The following is a 21048-nucleotide window of genomic DNA, read 5'->3' as shown; positions in this document are numbered from 1 at the left end:
GTGGGAGTCTGACCTGTGCTATTAACCTGCTAAGAGGGATAAAGTTGTACTGAAACATTAAATGTTGTGTCCTTACAGCAGATGTCCATGTCTTTTTCAGAAGAGTGCTCTGAAGGAACAGATTTAACTCTAAGAATAATCTTGGCTTGATGATACTTGTCTTGCTCCCAAGAAATATGTTCAGCTTGAAATATCAATTAAGTCTATCACTTCCATTTAGAACATACATATGTACATACATACATATATATATATATATACACACATATATATAAATATATGTATGGGTCTCCCCTCTAGACCTCATTCCAGCTATAATTCCCTTTCCAAACTGATGAGAATAAAAAATATCTGTATCAGATTTTCTTCTTTGACTATTTTGTAACCTGAAATGTTGCAGTCTAATTAAATTCTTATTTTCATGTATCAAGACAGAAATGTTACCATTGGTCAAATGATCTCAGCAGTCTTGTGTATAATTTTAAATGTTGTGGCCGGTGCTTTTATTTTGGGGTAGAACATTGTGCCCCTCGTAGGCACAATGATGCTTACCACTGCCAGCTCTCCTTCACTTTGGACTCTGAAAGGAGGAATTGGAAACCAGATACTCTAAATGAATGTCAGCTGGCCCCAAACCATTCTGAAATGACCACTCTTGGAATGTGGAAGCTCATGTTGCTTCAGCCTGTACATTTGTCTAGCTGTGATGTCTGTAATGCAGTGTGGTTTGTGTGCCCTTTGGCATCCTGACCAAACCTCTGCTCTGTGAACCACACTGACCTTGACTTCTGAAATCCAGAGTGCTGAGAGTTCAAAGAGGGGGCGATGCCTTCATGCTGCAGTTGGAGGGTTAAACAATCCCAGTGGCACACGTGAATCTGGATACTTGGGGTTTAGAGGTTACTTTTCAGGAACTCTTTTGCCATACCTCTTAAGCGTGAAGAAAATACAGGAATTAAGAGTTAGACATTTTTACTGAGGGCTAGATTAATCATAATTATCTTATAGTTCAGGGATCTCAAGGAATGACATTCTGCACACATGTGTTGTGTGTTTGGTTTGATTGCTAAACTCCAACCAAGGTTCGAGATGGTTTTTCTCTACATTTAAGAGGTAATTCCTCACAGAACATCCTTAAAAGAACCTGCTGTTGGCATCAGAGGACCATCTGCAATTTTCCAAAAGATAACTTGGGTTTTATTTTTTCTCAGAGGTAGCACATAACAGTGCTAACTTAGGAAGGAAACAAAGATTGTCACTGATAGCTGGAGATGGGAACAACTCTTTTAATTATTCTTCTAATCAGTTAAGAAACTCAGTTCTTATAGCTGTAGAGCACAGTGAGGGCAGGGTGACTAGAAAAGTCTTTATTGCTCAAGTAGTGAAGGAGAAATTATCTGTCATTGGGTATTTACAAATAAACCTGCTGAATGTGTAAGCCCTTTCTGGGGCTGCTTTCTGAGTCTGTTCCCAAGAGGAATGCTTTACAAGCTGCTTTCAGTTTAGTGCTAAGCATCATCTGGGCAGTGCCAAGCAACTCCCATTGTCTCTGAAATTAAAGGGGCTGAGAGGCATTCACTGTCTCCAAAGGATCAAGCTCTTTGAGTGTGTGGATCAAGTTCAGCAAGCTTTATGCTCATAAAGGAGCACTATTCCAATCACTAGGAGTCTGACATTAGTTAGATAAGGAGCAATCTGTGGCTCACTTTCTTTATCTGCAACAATGGATAATGGCTGTGTCTCCTTGCTCTGTCATGCTTAAGAGTGCTTTGAGATCTGTATCCTAAATGTATAGAGTGCAATTGCAGGAGTAACCATTAGATTATTTCCAGTGACCTTTTTAGTGTCACAGACAATTACATTACCCACGTAATGCAGTTCAGTAGCTTGTACTGGGATAAAACATAATTGACTTTGGGCAAAGTTTATCTCCCAAAAAAGCATGAAGTCTTGAAGATATTAAGGGGCAGAGAAGCCACTATCTCCTCTGGTTGCTGGTTCCAGTGGTTAATCACTGTCACTGATGAATTTGTCTTCATTGTTCAGCCGCTGGCTTTCTTTGTGCCTTTTTTCCATAGACTGAAGACCTCTCTGGCACCAAGCATTTTCTAAAGGTGTTTTGATATTGTGATTCCATCATCCTTTCACATCTCTTGTGAGAAAAATCATATTCCCTCATTGCCTGCTTTTTTTGTCCCTCCCTTCTATTTCTCAAGCCACACCCTCCAAAGAAAAAAAACAGTTGTTTTGATATTTTTCTGCCCTCTGTCCAACTGTCCAACATTGTTTTTACAATTCAGACAGCCAAAGGGCAGGCTGTGTTGCAGTCTGTCTCACCAGCCTGTGTACACACTAAGATCAACTCCCCACTTTGATACTTCTCTGGTTTTGCAATCCAAGACTCCTGTCTGTTCTAGCATTGCCCTGGGAGTTCACACTGCATTATTTGTCTGCTTCTAGCTTTTTACTCCTCCAGGGTTACAACTTTCCAGGAAATAGGATGTCCTTTGGGGTTCTTGTATAATTTTTGGTTTTTTTTTACAGTCCAAGCATATTCCCTGGGGGATGTTTGCACATGGAGTTCTTTTTCTTCAAGATACAAAGCATTATAATATATTTCAGATCATTGTCAGATATCACTGTGCAAACACTTGAGCTTGCATTTTCCACACAGAGCAAATGTTTGTAAAAGGATAATGACAAAAACTAATGGAAAAATGCTACTGTCTTTTGCAACTAGATCTTTCTCTATATTTAAGGTTGTAAAATGCAGAGAAAACTTTTATTTTTCTCTCTAGAATAGGAAATAAAACTCATGAATAACACAGTATTTCTCAGGATTTCAATGCAACCATATATATAGGAAACTGTCTGATAGGGTACAGTATATATACAATCTGATCAGGATACTGATACATTGAATCAATATTTCTAATCTGAATGAATGGTGTGCATGTTTCTTTTCTCTGCAAATCTGGCTTTACTATCCTTTTTCATGCAGTCCAATTCAGAAGAAGGAAAGGCACAGGATTTCTCACCGCCATAAATAAAATATGATGGTAGAAAACCAAAGACAGTGGGCTGGAAAATCAACAAGGGCTGGAAATGGAAAGTAAGATTAAAGGTGACACTTAGCCACAAGACTATCCTTAGCAGCTTTAGAATAGTATGCAGTTAAATAAACACACATGCAAAGCTTACTTTGTAATGTGCCTTGCTCTCACTTTTAACAGCAGATGATTGCTATTTACTCAAGGGTAGTGAACCACAGGAAGCTGGCTTTTTTTAGTCCCATTGCCCTGAAAAAGAACTATGTGAAGGCAGCTCAGTATAACTCTCTTCCTTCCTTCCAGCTCCCCACCCACAGTTGTGCCTTTTTTTCCTTGACTGTATATCTGAGAATCTCCAGCTCAGACAAATGAAGATCACTCTCAGCCATGGATGGTTTTTGCTGGTGATGCTGAGACTTTGTGTTTCATATGAGAGTCAGGGAGTGCAATGATGCAAACCTGCCTGACCTGGGGTGACAGAAGTTCAAGAACCTTGACTGAAATGGGAACTTCTACACCCTCATCTCCTTTATACAAGAAAGTGAATGATGAATCCATTTGCAGCCTCAGGAAGTTTAGGATATTTTGAACACCTTTAGCCAATTTCTGACTGTGCAAGTGGTAGCTGCTTAGTGACATGAGTTATGTTATTACAGCACTGTGGAGTGCAATTGCTAATAGGTGTTGACACTTGCCATAACTAAGTTTTATGTGAAGGGAAACATAAATCTTGCATTTGGGCATCCTGTGCATATGGAAATACAACCAATGAGGTGTTGAGGTCAGTGATAGAGGCAAAGATCCTTTTTTATCCCAAAGAAAATTACTTTGGAAATAGTTTAAAAGTGAAGAAAGTATGTAACTGAAAAATAACTGTTTTGCTAAAAAAGCTGTTCAAACATATACTTGGTATTTGGCTAAGGAAATAGGATCCAAACTGTATATTCAGTTACACAGTTATATACAAACTGTATATACAGTTATACAGGCTTAAGCTATGCTGGTTCACTTTGTCCTGGTGATTTTTGGTTATGATATTCTGCTTTGCAGGCAGGCTAGGGGTATAACTCTGTAACAGCAATAAATTGTTACATTTTGGTTGATGTTAATAACAATTCTGTGCTTTTTCAGATACCTGGAAATCAGCTTAGATTGTGGTTTCTTCTTGACCTCTGCAGATTTTGTTGGCGTGATATGTATTTCCTAATCTGATCAAAACTATTTATTCCTAGCAATTCTTCTTTAGAGGTAAAAAAATGGTGTCCTAAAATGGAAAATTGCTTTAAGGAATTAGAACCTTTAGTTTGAAAAAAGAAAATGAAATGCAAGCAAGCAAGCAAGACAGCTCCAAGAAGCTCAATGTCCTTCTCAGGCTAAGTGTGCTGTTTTAGTCAAAATGTTGGTAGCTCTGATCTCCCTAACTAGGTCAAAGTTTAAGGGAACTGTGCTAACAGACTGAACTTCTCAGTGGATTTGTATGAATACACACAATTCCTTAATAAGGTATGAGAGTTGGAGCTTGAAAATACAAAGTAAAGAACTAAACAGAAAATCTGTGGTTTTTTATGAGGTGTAACATTAACTGATCGTTGGTGGTCTTCCTCTTCCTATGCCTTGAAAGACAACATAGGTTTTGCTTACATTTTGGCATCAAAACAGAAAATACCTGAAGCTATAACAGTTTTTTAAAGTGGAAAGACCATTCTCCCAGACAGCTGTAGCTCAGGTGAATTTTTTCAGCCAGGCTGAATTTGCTCTCTGTGTGTCACAGGCTGGCATTTCCCTTACTGTAGATGAGAGTCTGAAATCCATGTCATGTGTCAGGAGGTGAAGCACTGCTCAGAGAGTGTGGGATGGTCCTGGGGCAGGTTTGTTCAGCTTGCAGAGCCTGGGAGAGCAGACTGAGCTGGTGCCCTCCCAAAGGCTGCCCTGTAGAGAGCAGCGAGCATCAACCCACACAAACAGATTTGCTCTGTGTGGAGTGGGTTTGTCAGAACCTGCAGCTGTGGCCAGGCTGCTCACAGGACCCAATATTGCTAATTTAAAGAGAGCTTGATGGGCCTACATTGATTTCAGTCACAGTAGTGCTTTTCTTCCCATGAATAAGCAACCTCTAGACAGACTAATTACATGTATCTTTGATCAGTACGCTGTGCTTCTTGCCTTTTCTTGCTATTCGTTTGTAAGAATTTAAATACTCAAGGACACATAAAATCCATATGTATTTGTGAGCTAAATAAGAAACAATTTTCTAAATCTTCTGTTTGGATTTTATACTAGCTAATGTAGAAATCATGTGGATGTGAGCAGTGCTTCAGGTTTGTGCTTCTAAATCATTCTGAAAAGTTGAGGTTAAGGCTGGGAAACCTCCGTAGCCTAAAGACCATCCATGGATCATACCCCCTATTTCAGTGTTCACAGGATTCAAGCATCTTATTGAGTCTTTCATATTTGATCACTGGATTTTATGTTATCAGAACTGAGAATTGTTTTCATAAAAGAATTCTGAGCAAGTTGGCAGCATCTACCCCACCTCACTCTTTGCAGTAGTGAGGTGGGGTAGATGTCACATTAATGAGATGGTTTGATGGGAAAACACGAGGGCTTATTGTAACACAATTTGATGCAGTTTTATCTCTAGAGTTGATTTTATTGGCTCTTATAATCTGTTTTTCTCTTGAGCGCTAGCCATTGGATTTTATTAGCTTCAAAATTTCATGGTTGTACAGCTCACTGGCAGAGAGAGAAATTATTGTAATGGCTTTAATGGGAGGGTAGTTTTTCATCCTCAGCTTCATGGAGGATTCATTTATCATTACTTTCAAAATGCCATTTAAAAAATGTGAACAAGTCTGATTATGCTGCTATGAATTGTACACACTGAACATATATATATAGATGATTTGCATTATATTGTATTTAGCAAATTGAGAAATATTTAAGGATTTGAAACAAAAGCTATCCTCTCCAGGAGTATTTTTATGGAAAAATCTAAGAATAATCTCATTAAATCTCTTAATGGTCTAAGCAAAAGAATTGGGCAATGGGGTTTTTTGTTTGTTTGTTTAAGGAGAAAAGGGGTCGGAGGGAGAGAAAAGTTGCATTGCTCATCACTATGGTATTCCTTGAGTAATAAAGTAATAAACAGTGTGAGGTCTGCATTATGGTCCCCTGAGTGCTTATATAAGAGGTGCAACACGGCTGGTTCCTCAGGAGGCTAAGGACATTTTGGGAAATAACTGCCTTAAGATCCTGCTTCAAGCAGTGAGCTCCTGGTACTGAGAGAAGCTGTGCAAACCCAGGCTGTTCTCAGCTGAAGAACCCAGCTGTCACACCCACCCTTTGCCTCCCTGGAGAGGAGGCACTGTGGGGTGGAAAGAGCAGGGCTGCAGAGTGAGCAGCCTGCAGGGTTTGCAGGAGGGTGCTGCTTTTGGATGGCAGTGCCACCACCTATTCTGTATTCTGCATGTCCTCAGCCAATCCTGGCAGAAGAATCACATTGCATTGACCCTGATCCAGCTCTCTGTGGGAGCTGCTTGGCCTCACCATGGCTGGTGTTATGGAGTCTCAGTGGTTCTCTGCACCCACAGGCCTCTGGACTCTTGTTTTCTTTGTTCCCCCTTTTGTGTGGGCCATGCTTCTCAGCACACTTGCACTGTGCTGCCTCTGCTCATTTGAAACCCAGAGCCCTGGCTGGTACTTTGGTGCTGGGAAGGGAGTCCTGAATTTTTAGAGGCTTTTTAGCTCTGGCTGAGCACATAACAGGAGAGACTTGATACCAGCAAAGCCACTCCTTCCAGTGGTCCCAGTAACAATCAGGTAAGGCTGTGCAGGACTTGCTTGGGTCTTGCAAAACCAGACGAGGTCCCACAGAGTTTGCCAGCCCTGTTCCTGTGCTGTGCTCAAGAGTTACCTGTTTCTCCTGGCTGTGGAAGTGCTTGTGCTCTGAAGCTCAGCTGCCTCTACATTTATCCACAGTACTTTGTATCTGCAGCTGCATCGTGCCTGATTTACAGCTTGCTCCTGGGATCCTGTAGCCTTCTCTCTTAGGTCCTGATTTCATAATGTACCAGCACCAGAAGCTGAAAAAATTCCTGACTCCCTGCTCTGTGTGTTGGTTCCCTCCCTCACCCCATGACTGCCTGTCACCTCAGTTTGCTGAGGCTCGCTGGTTGTGAGTATGAGTAACAAGCTGCATCTGTCATTCAGCTTTATATCAGTTCTCTTTAAAATAAATAATTAAAAAAATCCTTCCCCATTGGGGATTGAAAAAGTTGCAATTATGTCTGTGCTACTACTTAAGAAAGTACACATGGAGCCTCATACTTAATTAAACAAATACTATGATTAAACCAAATGCTGAAACAGGAAAACTGTCTACATTTTCCAAAGTATTGAAAAAAATTGTTTTTTCAGCATTGCTAGAGAAACCCATCAGCAAAAGACGAGACAGTGAAGCTGTACAGAAGGCCAAGATCCTTTATGCATCCTGCATGAATGAGGGTAAGTAGATTGATTTGAGGAGGGCATCGATGCATTCCCTGCATTTATAAAGGCAGGCTTTTTGTCTCTCTGCAGAGCTCTGTGAAGCTTTGTGCAGATGCATAGATTTTACTGATATGTATTCAGCTGGGGTTGAGGGTCTTTTACACTTCTGAAGCTGTGAATCGGGACTGAGGTATACTCAGGCACAAGTCAGTTTTAGAGAAACCTCTGCTTGTCAGAACCGTGGAGAGATATTTATCTGTGCAAAAGGATGTTAAACTGTGCCCCAGGGTTGTGGGGTTAGTGCCTGGGGTTATTAAATCAGAGGAACTCTCTGATGAAATTCTCATACTGATATTTTCAAGACCCTGTTGCTCATCACCTTCTACACTTCTCTAAATCTGTTTTATCAAAACACTACCCCAGGGCTGGGTATAGACAGGGTGGACTCTTTAGCTGTGGTATCTGTATGTCAAGCAAGTTAATCGTGTTTGCAGAGTGCTTTTCCTCAGCTTGTCCATGCTGCTGTAAGGTAATGTTCACTAATTCAGGACGCATCACTACTCTTGCTTAGCTGCACAAAGAAGTCTTGGAAGTCCCCTTTGTTCTTTTGACTCTTTCAGGATTTATTTCCTGCACAGTTTTCTTCCAGCATGGCCTGTCTGACCACCAGCAAGTGAGGCAGCCTGCTCTACAGCCTTGGTGCACCGATATTGCCCCTCTAGCTTTGATTATAAACAATAACCCCTCATATTTCCCTAAAATCAGTGAAATTTCTATGCTAGTTCCTAAGCAAGGAGTAGTTTGATTTTTTTGAAATTTACCTAATTCCAGCCTTTGTCTTTTTGGAAAGGCACTGACTTGCCTTTCTTATTCTTGATACAGATAAACGGGGTTGGACCTCTGTGCTGCTGTGCTCACAGGCAGAGCAGAGGCTTTGAGTTTCAACTATTGTGATTGCCTTGCCTGGAAATCAATCGAAGCTAATAAATCCTTGTCTTGTGTGGCTGCTGTTGGACTTGAGTTGTCTGGAATGTAATTGTTGTCACACTTTGACATTTCAGAGAAAATTGAAAAAGCTGATGTGAAACCCCTGTTAAGTATCCTGAAGCATTCACCTTTCCGCTGGCCTGTGCTGGAATCCAATATTGGACCTGAAGGACTGTGGTCAGAAAGGAGGTTCAGCTTAGTCCAAGCCTTGGCAACTCTTCGTGGCCAATACAGCAGCTCAGTCTTCATCCGTTTGTATGTGGCTGCTGATGACAAAATCTCCCATCGCTACATCCTGAAGGTACAGTACAGCATTTTTAACAGGTTACTCTGCATGCTGTTTTATGGTCTCTTTTAAAAACATGTTTACATACCAAATGTTTACATTTGATTGTTGTTGTTATTATCTACTGGCTTACAGATGTGTGTAGGTGCCAGTTTATGGGAATGTAGGAGCCACTAGCAACCACATGCTATTGGAAAGCATTTCTGTACAGGTTTTCTTCTTTCAAATGGAAAAAAACCCATAAAAATTTCCCAGTAGACCAATAGCCAGGGTCTATGTGCTTGAGAATAAGAACTCAATATCTAATTCTGTGTGCTGCTTATGACTCATCGCTTGCATGAAGAAGGTTTTTTGCCTGTGAGGATGAAAAATGGTTCATCAGTAGCAGGTATTTTGAACTTGAGCTGTTTTTCTTGAGATGGAAACACTTAATCTGGTGCTTATACAGCACCTTAGAACACAGATTTATCCCAAGTGCTTTTTAAATGTGAAATAGGAGAATTCACATTTTTCCTGAAATGCGTTTAGACCTGAAATTGCTTTTAGACCAACTGAAATTTTCTTGAAATTGCTTCTAGACCAAAACATTACAAAATTGTTAACAGTGAATGGCATTAAATAACAGTTCAGTAAGAAAAAGACTCAAGAAATGTTGCCTCCCTCTCATCTGACAAAACTCCAAATAAAATTGTATAACTGTGGCAAGACTGAGTGCCTGGGCCAAATGCATTGTTGTTTAAGAACTTCAGATGAGAAGCCAGAGCAGACCTTCCCTCCATGGCTACAAGAAAACAGTTCATGAAGACAAGAGAGAAGGAACAAATAACAAAGTTATGATGGCATTCATTACAGCAAAAAAAAATATCTAAGATCCTTATTTTGCTAGCATCTTGGCTGGCTGTAGGAATGTAGCCAAGAATACATTGTATTTAGGAACTGTGGTGGTACTGGGGTGGATGTCAGTTCTAAGTTCTTCCATATGTCTTTTGGCTAAGGCATTTAACTGGCATAAAGTTAAAGGGTAACTTTCCCTCATCTCTAGGACATTTTCCAAGATAATCAACAGCAGATCAACAGTTTGCTGTATTAAAGGTGACATTCTGCTTTGATGCTGTTGAGATCCTGTCAGGTTTTCTTCAGCTGGAGACTCACTCAAAAGAGCTGAAGCTGTAGAATCAGGGAGATGTTTATCCGTGTCTCCTGTCATCATATTTCAGTTCAAGTCACCTGTCAGCAAATGGCTGGGCAGGGACACCCTCACTGCTGGTCTCTTGGAAACGATTTACAACCAGCAGAACCTTCACTCTCTACGCTTAGGGGCACAGGAATTCAAAATCTAACTGAAGCACGACATGCTATGAATGAGGCACTACTCTGTAGGGTGTTCTGATGCTGGTTTGATTAGGACTTTGATCTGCAGAATGCATCAGTCAGTGCTCTACTTTGTCCATGTTTTTACAAATTCCCTGGGGCGTAGATGTACCACATAGTATTTCAATCTGCTTGTGAAAATATCTTTATTGCAAAATTCTTTTTCTTCAGCATTGCAAAATCATGAATGGGTCATAAAAGAAGTGGAAACTCCAAATAAAACTGTGTTCAGCATTCAACATTATCTTTTTTTTTTCCATGAGTGCTGAAGTTGTTGGTTAACTTTTATTGTTTATTTCTCATATTTGTGCTCTCTTGGTTCAATGTGCTGTCAAATCTAATTCTTAACACCAGGGAATTTGAATGAGCATTTAATGTAAGTCACATAATTGAAATTCCCCAAATAATCAGAAGTTACCTATTGCAAAAACATATGTACAAAAAGCATAAGAGTATATTCTTTTTGCATCATTGTGCTGAGAAAAGAAAGTGATGCTCTTTTTCAAAGAATGAGAATTGCACTGAACATCACAATTATTCCTTTCTGAGGATGGTTTGTTTTGTAGAGGAAAAGATTACATTTATTTATTCACTTTAAATTCTAAGTTTTATTTATTTTTTAAATGTAGAAAATGTGAAATATAAATCACATAACCTAAAGTATTTGGATTAAAAAAGACTTATATGAATTGTATGAATAAATAGAATCTATAGTCACTAGACTTATCTTTTAGAAACTACTGCAGCATCAAACCAAAAATATTTAGGACATCAAAGCAGTTGTTTCTGCTCCAATCAGTATCTTATTCAGAGTTTGGAAGCTGGTTGATGGGAGTTTTCAGCTTTGGCTTCCACACCCTAACCTGACTTGATCACATTGAAAAGTTCTGGGAAATCTCAGTTCCCAGTAATTATTATAAAATATATGCTGCATAGTGAGTTTTTCCTGGTTAGAAAAATTCCTGTGTTTCAAATGAAACAGTATGAAAATATTGCCATGTTTCACTCAAGACACTAAATGAAAATCTCAAACTTTCAGGCCTAATTCCAATATTAGAGTGAATGTAAACCAGAAAATTTGCTCCATATTTAGATGGAAAAGGTAAGTGAAGGCCAAAGATCCATCTGGACTACAAGACACCTTTAGCTGAAATACTGGGGACATAATATCCTGTGCCTGCAGTCCTGGCTGGTGGGCACTTCAGTTTCAGTTCATCTGTTCAAAAGCAGAGTACAGCCCCCAGTGCTGGTCTAGGGTGAGGCTCAAAAGTGTGACCTCAGTTTCAGTCACAAAAACCTGATGATGCCTCCCAGATAGACAGCAGCTCTCACGCTCCAGCACCTCAGGGGCATTTGGTGCATAACTAGACTGGTGTGGTCCCAAGCTGACTCTTGTACCCCTGAAATAGGCATAGGGGGGATGCACGGTCATCAGAACCAGTGGTTTGGTCCTATAGACCCAGTCCTTCTGCATTTCCTACTCCCTGATGTAGCTGTTTTAAACACCTAAATCACATCTGTGATTCTTTTCTTTAGGTGGCTTAGCTATTGCAGGTGTCATCTGAGGTCCCCAGATCACAGTAATGTGATTTAGTTAATATCTGTCAGCACAGTGTAGCATTTTCCTGTTTTGAAATCCTGTCCAACTCAGACTGGTGCAATGTTTTATATGTTAGGTATTTGCACACAACTACTGTAATTATCAGAAAAACATGAACCCTTCCAAAGCTGCTTGTCAGTTTATCTTTGAATCTGATTAATTTAGCTGTTAAATGTTACTTTGTGTTGTTTTTAATAGCTTGATCAAGCAAGCCTCTCTCTGGCATCTCGAGAGGATTACCTAGAAAACACCACAGAAGCCAAATCTGTAAGTACTGTCAGCTGGATAATAGAGCCACCAATTTCCCCCTCATCTTTTTTCATGGTTAGTTTTGTTTTGTTGAGCTCCAAACTGAGAAAGGGCTGTGCTTTGTTTGGATTTGGGTTTTGCAGTGTATCTAGCAGAAAACTCCACTTCTATCAAACATTCTTGCAAAGTTTCCTAAATGAAGCTTACACTTGTATACAAGTACTTCTGTCCCATGGTGGTTACTGTATTAGTAGGCCTAAAATACTGGTGTACATTTTTACACATTGTCTAATCCATTTGTAAGAGCTGAAAGTTGTCAGTCTAATCCAGAACTGTCATTTGCATTTCCTGAGATTTCTACTCCCTGAACTGCAGCAGTTATCTCTGTCATGCACGGTATTTTTACAGTGTTATTTCTCCTTTTTAACTTGCTTAGCATTCAAGGTAAGGAAAGCACAGACTTGGTTCCTAAGGCATGAAAGTAATATACCCCTTCCTGTAGCTGGGCATTCCTGGTCTGCTGCTGCAGCTCTGCTCAAGAGCAAATCCTGTTGTCATTTCACTCTTTCTCTTTCTTTGCAGTACCGAGATGCCTTTTTGCAGTTCATGGTTGATACAGCAGTGCTTCTGGGTGCAAATGCCTCCCGAGCTGAATCTGATATGAAATCAGTTCTAAAACTGGAAGTTAAAATAGCAGAGGTTGGTAATCTAATATAATCCTTTCTCAAAATGAAAAGCCATTGTATCAACAGCATTAGCAAAGGGATTTTAGAAGCAGAAGGAAAGGAGCAGATCCTGATGAAGAAAGGATGAATAATGTTTCTCCCTTAGTTAATTGCTAAACTGTAAATTTTATTCTCAGTGGAAAAACCTTAGCCAAATACCCTCGGTGTTTTAAATTGTAATGTCAGCCAGGCTGACCAGAGGCAAGTCTGGGGATGGCATGGCAATGTTTAAAGGATGGTGTATTAGCAAGGTCCTTTGGTCTGTCATCTCAGTGGAGGTGGGGGATGGAGATCCATATGGCAGCAGAGATACAGGGGCTGTTGATGTGTTAGAAACTGTGGAAGTGCCTGAGGATGGTCCCATAAGAATTAGGGCTTCTCCTTCCAAAAAGGTGATGAGATCAATATCCCAGCTGAAGTTCATCTATGCCAATTCACTGGTGCCCAATAGGCAGCTGGAAAAATATGACATAACTCAAGACCTTACATGTCTTTTCCAACTTAAGTGATTCTATAATTTTGAAACTGGGTGGAATCTGAGCTCTGGCCATGCACTTGTGTTGAGAATATATTACTCTGTTGTTTAAGAAGCAGACTGGGTTGATTCTCTGTGGAAAAGCCTAAAAGCAGTGCAAGTCTTAGGTGGGATATTGGATCTTGGTGGTGGGAGGTGGTGTTTACAGCAGTACCACCCTTAGCTCCTGAAGTGTTTTCATGAAGTAGTCTGGGATAGTAGATGTTTTCATTTAAGGGATCAACTGAATTTAGTAAAGCTAAGCATATTTAAATCTGGTGCTTGGTTCTGACATTTACTTGGTGACATTTTTGAGAGGAGTTTCATTTATACCACAGGATTATTGCAGGTTGAAGGAGTGTCTTTGCATCTCTATATCTCTGATTCCTGCTACTGCAGGAATCCCACTCATGGGAGTGGCAAGTTCATTATCATTTCAACCTCTGCTAAAACTAAAGAGAAGGGTTGACCTCAGTGTTGGGAAACCACCAAAATTAAGGGTACAGACTTGATGCTGGTTTGCAGAACTGCCAGCTGAGCTGAGTATTCCTTCATATTGGCAAGGAAAGAAGCTATCCCTGTGAAATGCTGGTCGCCTGTTGCATGGGACAGGTGATGCAGCAGATTCATTTGTCTGGATCCTGTTGTTGCAGTCTACAGGATGCTTCTTAATGGTGTGTTTGTACAGAAGCGAGGGCCACCCACAATAGTAGCCAATCAGTGCTTCCCCCTCTCTGCTGAAAGGGACGAAATTTTGTTAAACTTCTGAGCAAAGCCCAACATTAATTTTCAGTTATGTAGCATGGATGGACTAATGCACAAATACTCCCTTGCACGAAAAACAGTACATATTTGTTCTGTTTGTCAGTGATGGCATAAGAAGATGTATCCTTAGCTCTAACTCTAATGCTTTCCTTACAGAGTCTTACAGAGCATTAATCCACAAAGTATGTAAGTGAAGCTGCCATGTAAGATGACATGGATCATGTAACAACCCTCAGCATCAGTAATGCACATCGTTATGCAATAATCCATGCTTGATTACAGGTTCTTTTAGTAAGATTAATCCTCCTAACATCTGTCCAGATATTAAGCATGAGTCAATGGACATGGACTGTTGCATAAACCCTAATAAACATAATGATTATATAAACATCTTACTGTGATTCAGGTAGTCCTGTTTGTCACTGGACGTTTTACTGTACCCAGTGTTCCTCTGCATTTTTTCAAGTACACCTACATAATGGAGAGTTTCTGTGCTCAGGCAGAGGTAGCAAGAATACTTTGGATATAGGAAGGAGTGGCATGTTTTGGGAGAACTCGTTGGTGTATGAGAAAGATTTTTATTAAGTTTGAATCACTGGAGGAAGAAGGAAAGTTTTGAGAGGAGGGGAGTAAATGGCTTCAAGAAGTGTTTAAAGATTTTTCAGATAAATGAAATTGGCAGAAAGGGAAAAGAAAGTAATTTTTTTCCACTATGGCTTGAGCAATACTAAAACCATAAACACCTACTGGAGAATTTTGATTGAAGTGCCAGCTGTCTGGTTAGTCTGGTGTCAGTCTCTGTCCTTTACACTGCCCAACATACAGCCTGTTGTATAGGATTTACCTTGCAGCAGGGCTGGAATTGCCACTGGGATTTTTGTTTCTCTTGAACACTGAGAAAATTTTGAACTATATCTTGTACTTAGTTTGTTTTACTATTATGAACCACAGGGCTGTCTTGGAGTCTGCATGTCCTTCCTGTCAGTTATAAAAGACTTGCTTCATATTTAGGATTTCTTTTGCTGTATCCTTGGATGCTGCAGAGTGACTTGAGATCTGGCTCCTCTGGTCACTCAGATGAGGGGCCTGGTTGGGGAATGCTTTATTCATGTCTGGCCTATATACTCAGGTGTCCTGCTATGGAAATCAGGATGATGGGGTGAAATGAAGAGAAACTTGTGTGTATCTGGCTCTTCCCCCAGGTGGAGTAAAGCTCTATCAAGAAAACATTCAAAGACATGAGATGTACTTTCAGTTATGAAGATGCACCTACCCCAGATTTGACCTGTTAAATCTGAGGTTGGCTTCTACTCAATAGGAAGGAATGAATAAGTATTAATGCTCAAGGTGTACTTTTATCTCTTATGTATTAACATGTCTTTCCTTAGCATAATCAGAGTTAAATCAGTCTCAAGTCCAAAGAAGACATGCAGCTCATTAAATTCCCCAGTAATAATTTAAACATAAAAGTAACTATGCTCCATTTCTTCTAGCTAAATGCAATCCTCAGAAACAGAGGTTAATGCCATAAATGCTTGGAAAACAGGTGGTGAGATATTTCTGCACTGGGATTATGAAGGATGGTGATGACATAAGAGTCCTTGCAAGATAAACCTTGTTTTGATGGTTTTGTGCATTTTTTTCTCTTCATCAGATCATGATTCCATATGAAAATCGAACAAGTGAGGTGATGTACAATAAAATGAACATATCGGAGCTTAGTGCCATGATTCCACAGGTTGGTTGGGAATAACTGAATTTTTTTTTTTTTTAATATCTGACCTGTATAATTAAAACTGTCTCTTTAGGGTTCAGAGCAGCATGTTAAAGAAGCATCATTAGGAATGTGTGTGCTCATTTACAGTGTATGTTCTTTTAAATATAGTTCCAACTTTAATGAGGATTGAAAACATATGGAATGACAAAGTGCAATAGTTTCTAAGTTTTTTATAAGTAGAGCATGGAAACTATTAGTTTTAAAGGTGTACCTTAGTTAATAAATAATTTCTCCCATAATCTGCTTTAACCAGCCTTCTCTTTGTCATTGCAGTTTGACTGGCTGGGATACATCAAGAAGGTGATTGACACCAAACTCTATCCCGAGCTTAAAGATATAGGTCCTTCAGAAAATGTGATTGTCCGTGTTCCCCAGTACTTCAAAGATTTATTCAGGATACTAGAAAATGAAAGGAAAAAGTAAGGATCTTATGATGGTTTCACTCACACTTGTAGGGGGACATCAGATGCTGGGCTTTTTCTATATTTTTTTCATGAGTTTCAGCTATTCTTGGAATCAAGTCTCTAGGCAAACAGTCTGCTTGGTTTTGTCTGAATGAGGATTTAGATATTACCTTGTGCACAGCAGGAGAATTTTCAGTTTCAACACATTTCTTCTATGGTTAACACAGGTAGCAGTAAAGCTGCTTTTTCCAGATGCGTTCAGCATCTCTTACTTTATAGGGTCTTATATCTTGTGAAATCCTTTACACCTGTAGAACATAGTTGTAAAATGCAGGTAGCTCAGATTAAACAGGGTAGATGTGCTTTGCACAGGGAAGCAAGACAGCTTTGGGCAGTAATGAAAAAGTGACATCCCATTTGAAACATCTTTACTGATGATGTCTAAGGGATTTCTGTGATAATTTGGTCTCTGAGGCATGTTACTGAACTTGAAAATAAATTTTGTTAAGATGTTGACTCCAAATATCAATCTTTTCTGATTGTACAGTATGACCACAATCAAATGTATTTCAGGAAAAAAAGGACAAAGATTATTCTTATATTGTCCCTTTCTGTCACTAGCGATGGAATGCTTGCATTAGTTCATAGTACTTGTAAAAATAGCACACAAATAAAACAATTAGAAAAATAAAAATTACTGATTTGCCTACAGATCACCAAATATCCTTTCTTTAAAAAGATTCAAATAAGTAGCATTACTGCTGCCAATATTAATCTATTGAAGAAAGTATTATTTGGGCTCTCTCTGCTTTCTAACTCAAAGTTTGTTACATCAGTGGGTATAAATGTGTGATTTAGAGGATGCATATCTAGCAAGGTAACAGGGAATTAGTTATTCCCTGCCTACAAATACACTTAGATGCAAATATATTCTGTAACTGCAGAGTAAATACCTGGAGACTTTTTCCATTAGTTTCTTATTCAAGGAAAATCTGAGTATTCAAGAGAATTTAAGCCAGCCAGTGTGTTGTGGCAGAAGGAGGCTGGAGTAATGACCAGAAATAATTGCAATGCCTGCCTTTAGCAAAGCTCAAGACCAGGCTTCTGACCTCATAGGTTAGGGGGAGAGAGTGAGCAAAACCAGTTCCAGTGTATTCACTCTGCATATTTTATAGGTATTAATGGCTTAGGCATTTTCTGCCCAGTCTTATTCTAAAAATTTGCATCATAAAATGTTAGAAATGGCAAATAGTGCTAAACTGAACCCAAGCAGGCTTCAAATTCTTGTGTGTAAAATTTATCCAAACAGCCCAGGCCTGATAACCAAGATCATGTTTATCTATTAGGTGATAATGTTCATTACTTAAAATGTCAGAGTCTGCTCCAGAGGTAACCTTGCTATCTGGCCTGAGAAAATTAGGAAATCATCTCAATGTGGACTCCTAACAATGAGGTCTCAGCATTTCTCTGTAGTGTGAACTTTGAAAGCTTAACAAGGATATTTTCTTTTAGGTAGTCTTATTTGTCATTCTCCATATGACATTTTATAGATTGATTTATTTAATGTAACCAACATGAATTTGATTTGTTACTGTAAATATATAGACCTGAAATTCCTAGAAAAGCATTTCAAAATTTTAAATTTGCTTCAGCGTTCATAATGGGAATTATTTTCTCATCATTTCAGGAGATGGAGTGTCATTAGAAAAAGCAGGTATTTTCACCAAGTTCATATTCTTTTCAGTTACAAGGCTATTCCTAAATTATACTTTTATTCCAGTGCCTTGTGTGTCCTCTTCCTGAATGAACACCCTCTAGCCTGGGTACTATTTGAAATGTCACAAAAAGATGGCTCATGCCCCAGTATTTTACCCAGTGATCTGGTAAAGTATTTAATGAAGTTTGTTTCAGGTGGAGGGAAGAATGGAGTGAAAATTAAGTCTGGCTACAGAGGCACTTTGTGTTGGAGGTGTTAACTTGTACAGACTCACAATCCTTGTATTAAAATTTTTTCCCTCAGACAACTTGCTGAGCAATCTTGAATTGAGAAATCATTCATGGGGCAATATTACCAGAAGAGAGCACATTGACATGGTGTAGCATGAGTTTAGCAGAATTTTACTTAACTGCATGTAATCAAGCTGCTGTGTGGAGCTTGAAATAGGTGCAGCAGTGTCCAGAGGTCACTCTGAAGTCCCCAGGCCAGGGCACTGCTGTGACTCCAGCCCAGGAGCTGGGCTATCCATAGTGAGCTGCCCAAGAAACTCAGCAACTGGCCTGCAGGAGTTTCCACCAGCCTGGGGACAGCTAGCCTTAGTCATGTCAGGTGCTGAAGTGAGTCACAACTTTGTAAGAGATCTTCAGGGATTCCTTCAGCTTTTTGGTGCACTAATTCATTTTAATGGGGTTTATCTCTATTACAGGAAGAAGAGGTGTGTGTATGTAGCTGTGATGTAAATGAGCCATGGCAGAGCTCCAGTACAGCTGTGCCATGTGAAGGGGGAGATAGAACTGTTCTGGCACTAATTAGGAGCTTATATCCCTTCCCTGTTACCAGTGTGCTGGTGCTTTATGAGAGCCATAAATAGGATACTCTAAATTGCATCCTTTCTGGAGATCCTTGCAGCTGTTCTCATAGATCTCAGAATGCATAATTAGTTTAATAGAATCATAGATTGGTTTGGATTGGAAGGGACCCTATAGATCACCTTGTTGCAGCAGCCCTGCCACAGGCAGGGACACCTTGCACTGGGCTGGGTTGCTCAGAGCCCATTGTGACGAGCCACTCTTAAGGGCAAGGGCAGCCTGGCCTTGGACACTTCCAGGGGTGGGACATCCACAGCTTCACTGGACAGCTTGCTCAGTGCCTCATCTCCCTCACAGTAAATAATTTCCTCCTAATAGATGATAAATCTATCCTTTTTCAGTCTAAAGCCAGTCCCCCTTGTCTGTCGCTATATGTCCTTGTAAAATGTCCCTCTCCAGCTTTCTTGCAGGCCCCTTTTCCCTTGTCTTATCTTCCCATATCTTTCAATATGGGACTATTAATTGAGAAGAACTCTAATTCATATAGCATATGAAGAATTTTTTTCAGAGATGGAGGGAGGCACTGGATCTCTTTTCTGGTCTTAGTCTGCATCTGAAAAATCAGAGAAGTTACAATAATTTGCCTTGAATTAGTGCCTCTAGCAATAGAGGCAAAAGTTTTTCAGTACTTATAATTTGATTCGTGACTCAATTCTGAATAGAATTTTCAAACAGATCTAAAATTTGTGAGAGATCTTTTCCTTAAAATGTCAATTAATTTTTCCACCTATCTCATATTAAATCTGTCCTCTTTAATTGCTACCATGTCTGTTGATTAAAATGGTACAAACTCACAGAATTTTACATGAGCAACCTACTTTATTCTCAGAGAGGACAGAAAGTGCTTTAGTAAATATTCATAAGTTCTGGTATAATTTTAACTGTCCCAGCAAACAATCTCTCTACCACTTCCTTTGGGAGTGTGTGTCACAACAAGGGTCATACTGGTTAAAAGTGAGCCTACACTTTCTGCAACAGGCATTTAACAGGAAGTTAAAATAGAGTGTACTCTTCTGAAAGTTACAACAACAAATAGTCTGGTCTCATTGAAAGAGCAGAGAGATTTTTATGTTTTATTTGTGTAGTGGATTTTGCTTGATGTGTAGAGATTAACTTCTCTGAGCCTCAGTAAACTTATTTGTGAAACTAGGATGAAAATCATCCCAAAATCTGCACTGTAGTAACTTTATCAGTAAAAAGTGTCAATTTTTAAGCCAACTGAAGATAATGAAATGATTTGAAGTTTGCACAGTTAGCCCAACATGTAAAATAATCATTCCCCAAATAGGTAAACAAATTCAGATAAATTAACATTTCATTTTGTTTTAAAAAACAAACTAAACCACACTGGGCTTCAAACACACGGCAACAAACCCCCTCAATCTTTCCACCTGTTTCCCACCCCCGATTCCTAAGCATTCAAGTGGAACCTCCCTGTTGTTTAATGCATGGTGGATTCTGTTTTGGTTACAAGCTGGAATTGTTACTGTCTCATCAGACAGCTATCAGACAGCTTGGTTTTAGCATGTGTCAGCCTTTTCCTTCCCAAATTAAAACAATCCCTAATTAATTATATTTCCTGCAACTGTTATCTGCCTTCATTACTTATACCTGACACAAACATTTCTGAATTCTTGTTGACATTACTGTCTTTCAATAAGTTATATTTTGAGACCCAGCCTTTATGAATTTCAGTCTTTCATTCACTACCATTTTGAGAGAGGTTCCCCAGCTCAAATGTAAGGACAAACATTGCTGTGTGAAAGCAAGTACACATAAGACAGAATTGATTTTGGTTTTGTGAGTAAGTACCAAATTGTAATACATAATCAGTGCATGATAGTGATTTATTTAGCTAAGGATTTTACCTAAGGCTTTTGATTGGAAGCAAATCTTTAACCTTTTAATCTGTGAGATTTGTATAAATGCTACAGAAGTTGCTACAGCTGGATATTCTTCAGCTCTGCTGAAATATCTGAGGCAGATTGTTGTGAAGTTTCTGGAGTTCGGGTCATTTACCAAAACAGTGAGAGCTGAGTGCTTTTAGGGTGCTTCACTTGTCATTGAGTGAGAAAATTCCACATTGTCAGAAACTTGTTAAGGGAAAAATCTGGACTTTGTGGCATTTCTTAGGTTGAAATTAATTTTTAATGATCCTAAACATTGTCTTAAAATGGTGTGATTATCTAAACAGAGCTAACTATTTTGGCTTTTGTGACTTGTACTATCTTATAAATGTACATGTC

The 21048-nt window shown here is 39.4% G+C and overlaps 1 protein-coding gene across 2 annotated transcripts in view; it reads left to right on the top strand.

The window, feature by feature from the left end:
• PHEX (phosphate regulating endopeptidase homolog X-linked) overlaps positions 1-21048 on the top strand; it is a 96445-nt gene that overhangs the window by 14227 nt on the left and 61170 nt on the right. For both annotated transcript variants that reach the window (XM_039714534.1, XM_039714535.1), the window contains exons 4-9: positions 7467-7553; positions 8600-8826; positions 11981-12049; positions 12614-12730; positions 15690-15773; positions 16086-16231. In XM_039714534.1, coding sequence (XP_039570468.1) covers positions 7467-7553; positions 8600-8826; positions 11981-12049; positions 12614-12730; positions 15690-15773; positions 16086-16231 — 730 coding nt within the window. The remainder of the gene's footprint in view (positions 1-7466; positions 7554-8599; positions 8827-11980; positions 12050-12613; positions 12731-15689; positions 15774-16085; positions 16232-21048) is intronic.

This window comes from Passer montanus, unplaced genomic scaffold (assembly GCF_014805655.1).
Source record: "Passer montanus isolate IOZ18808 unplaced genomic scaffold, ASM1480565v1 scaffold3, whole genome shotgun sequence".
NCBI lineage: Eukaryota > Metazoa > Chordata > Aves > Passeriformes > Passeridae > Passer > Passer montanus.
Note: the sequence above shows the minus strand (reverse complement) of the source record. Positions and strands in the feature narration are given on the sequence as shown.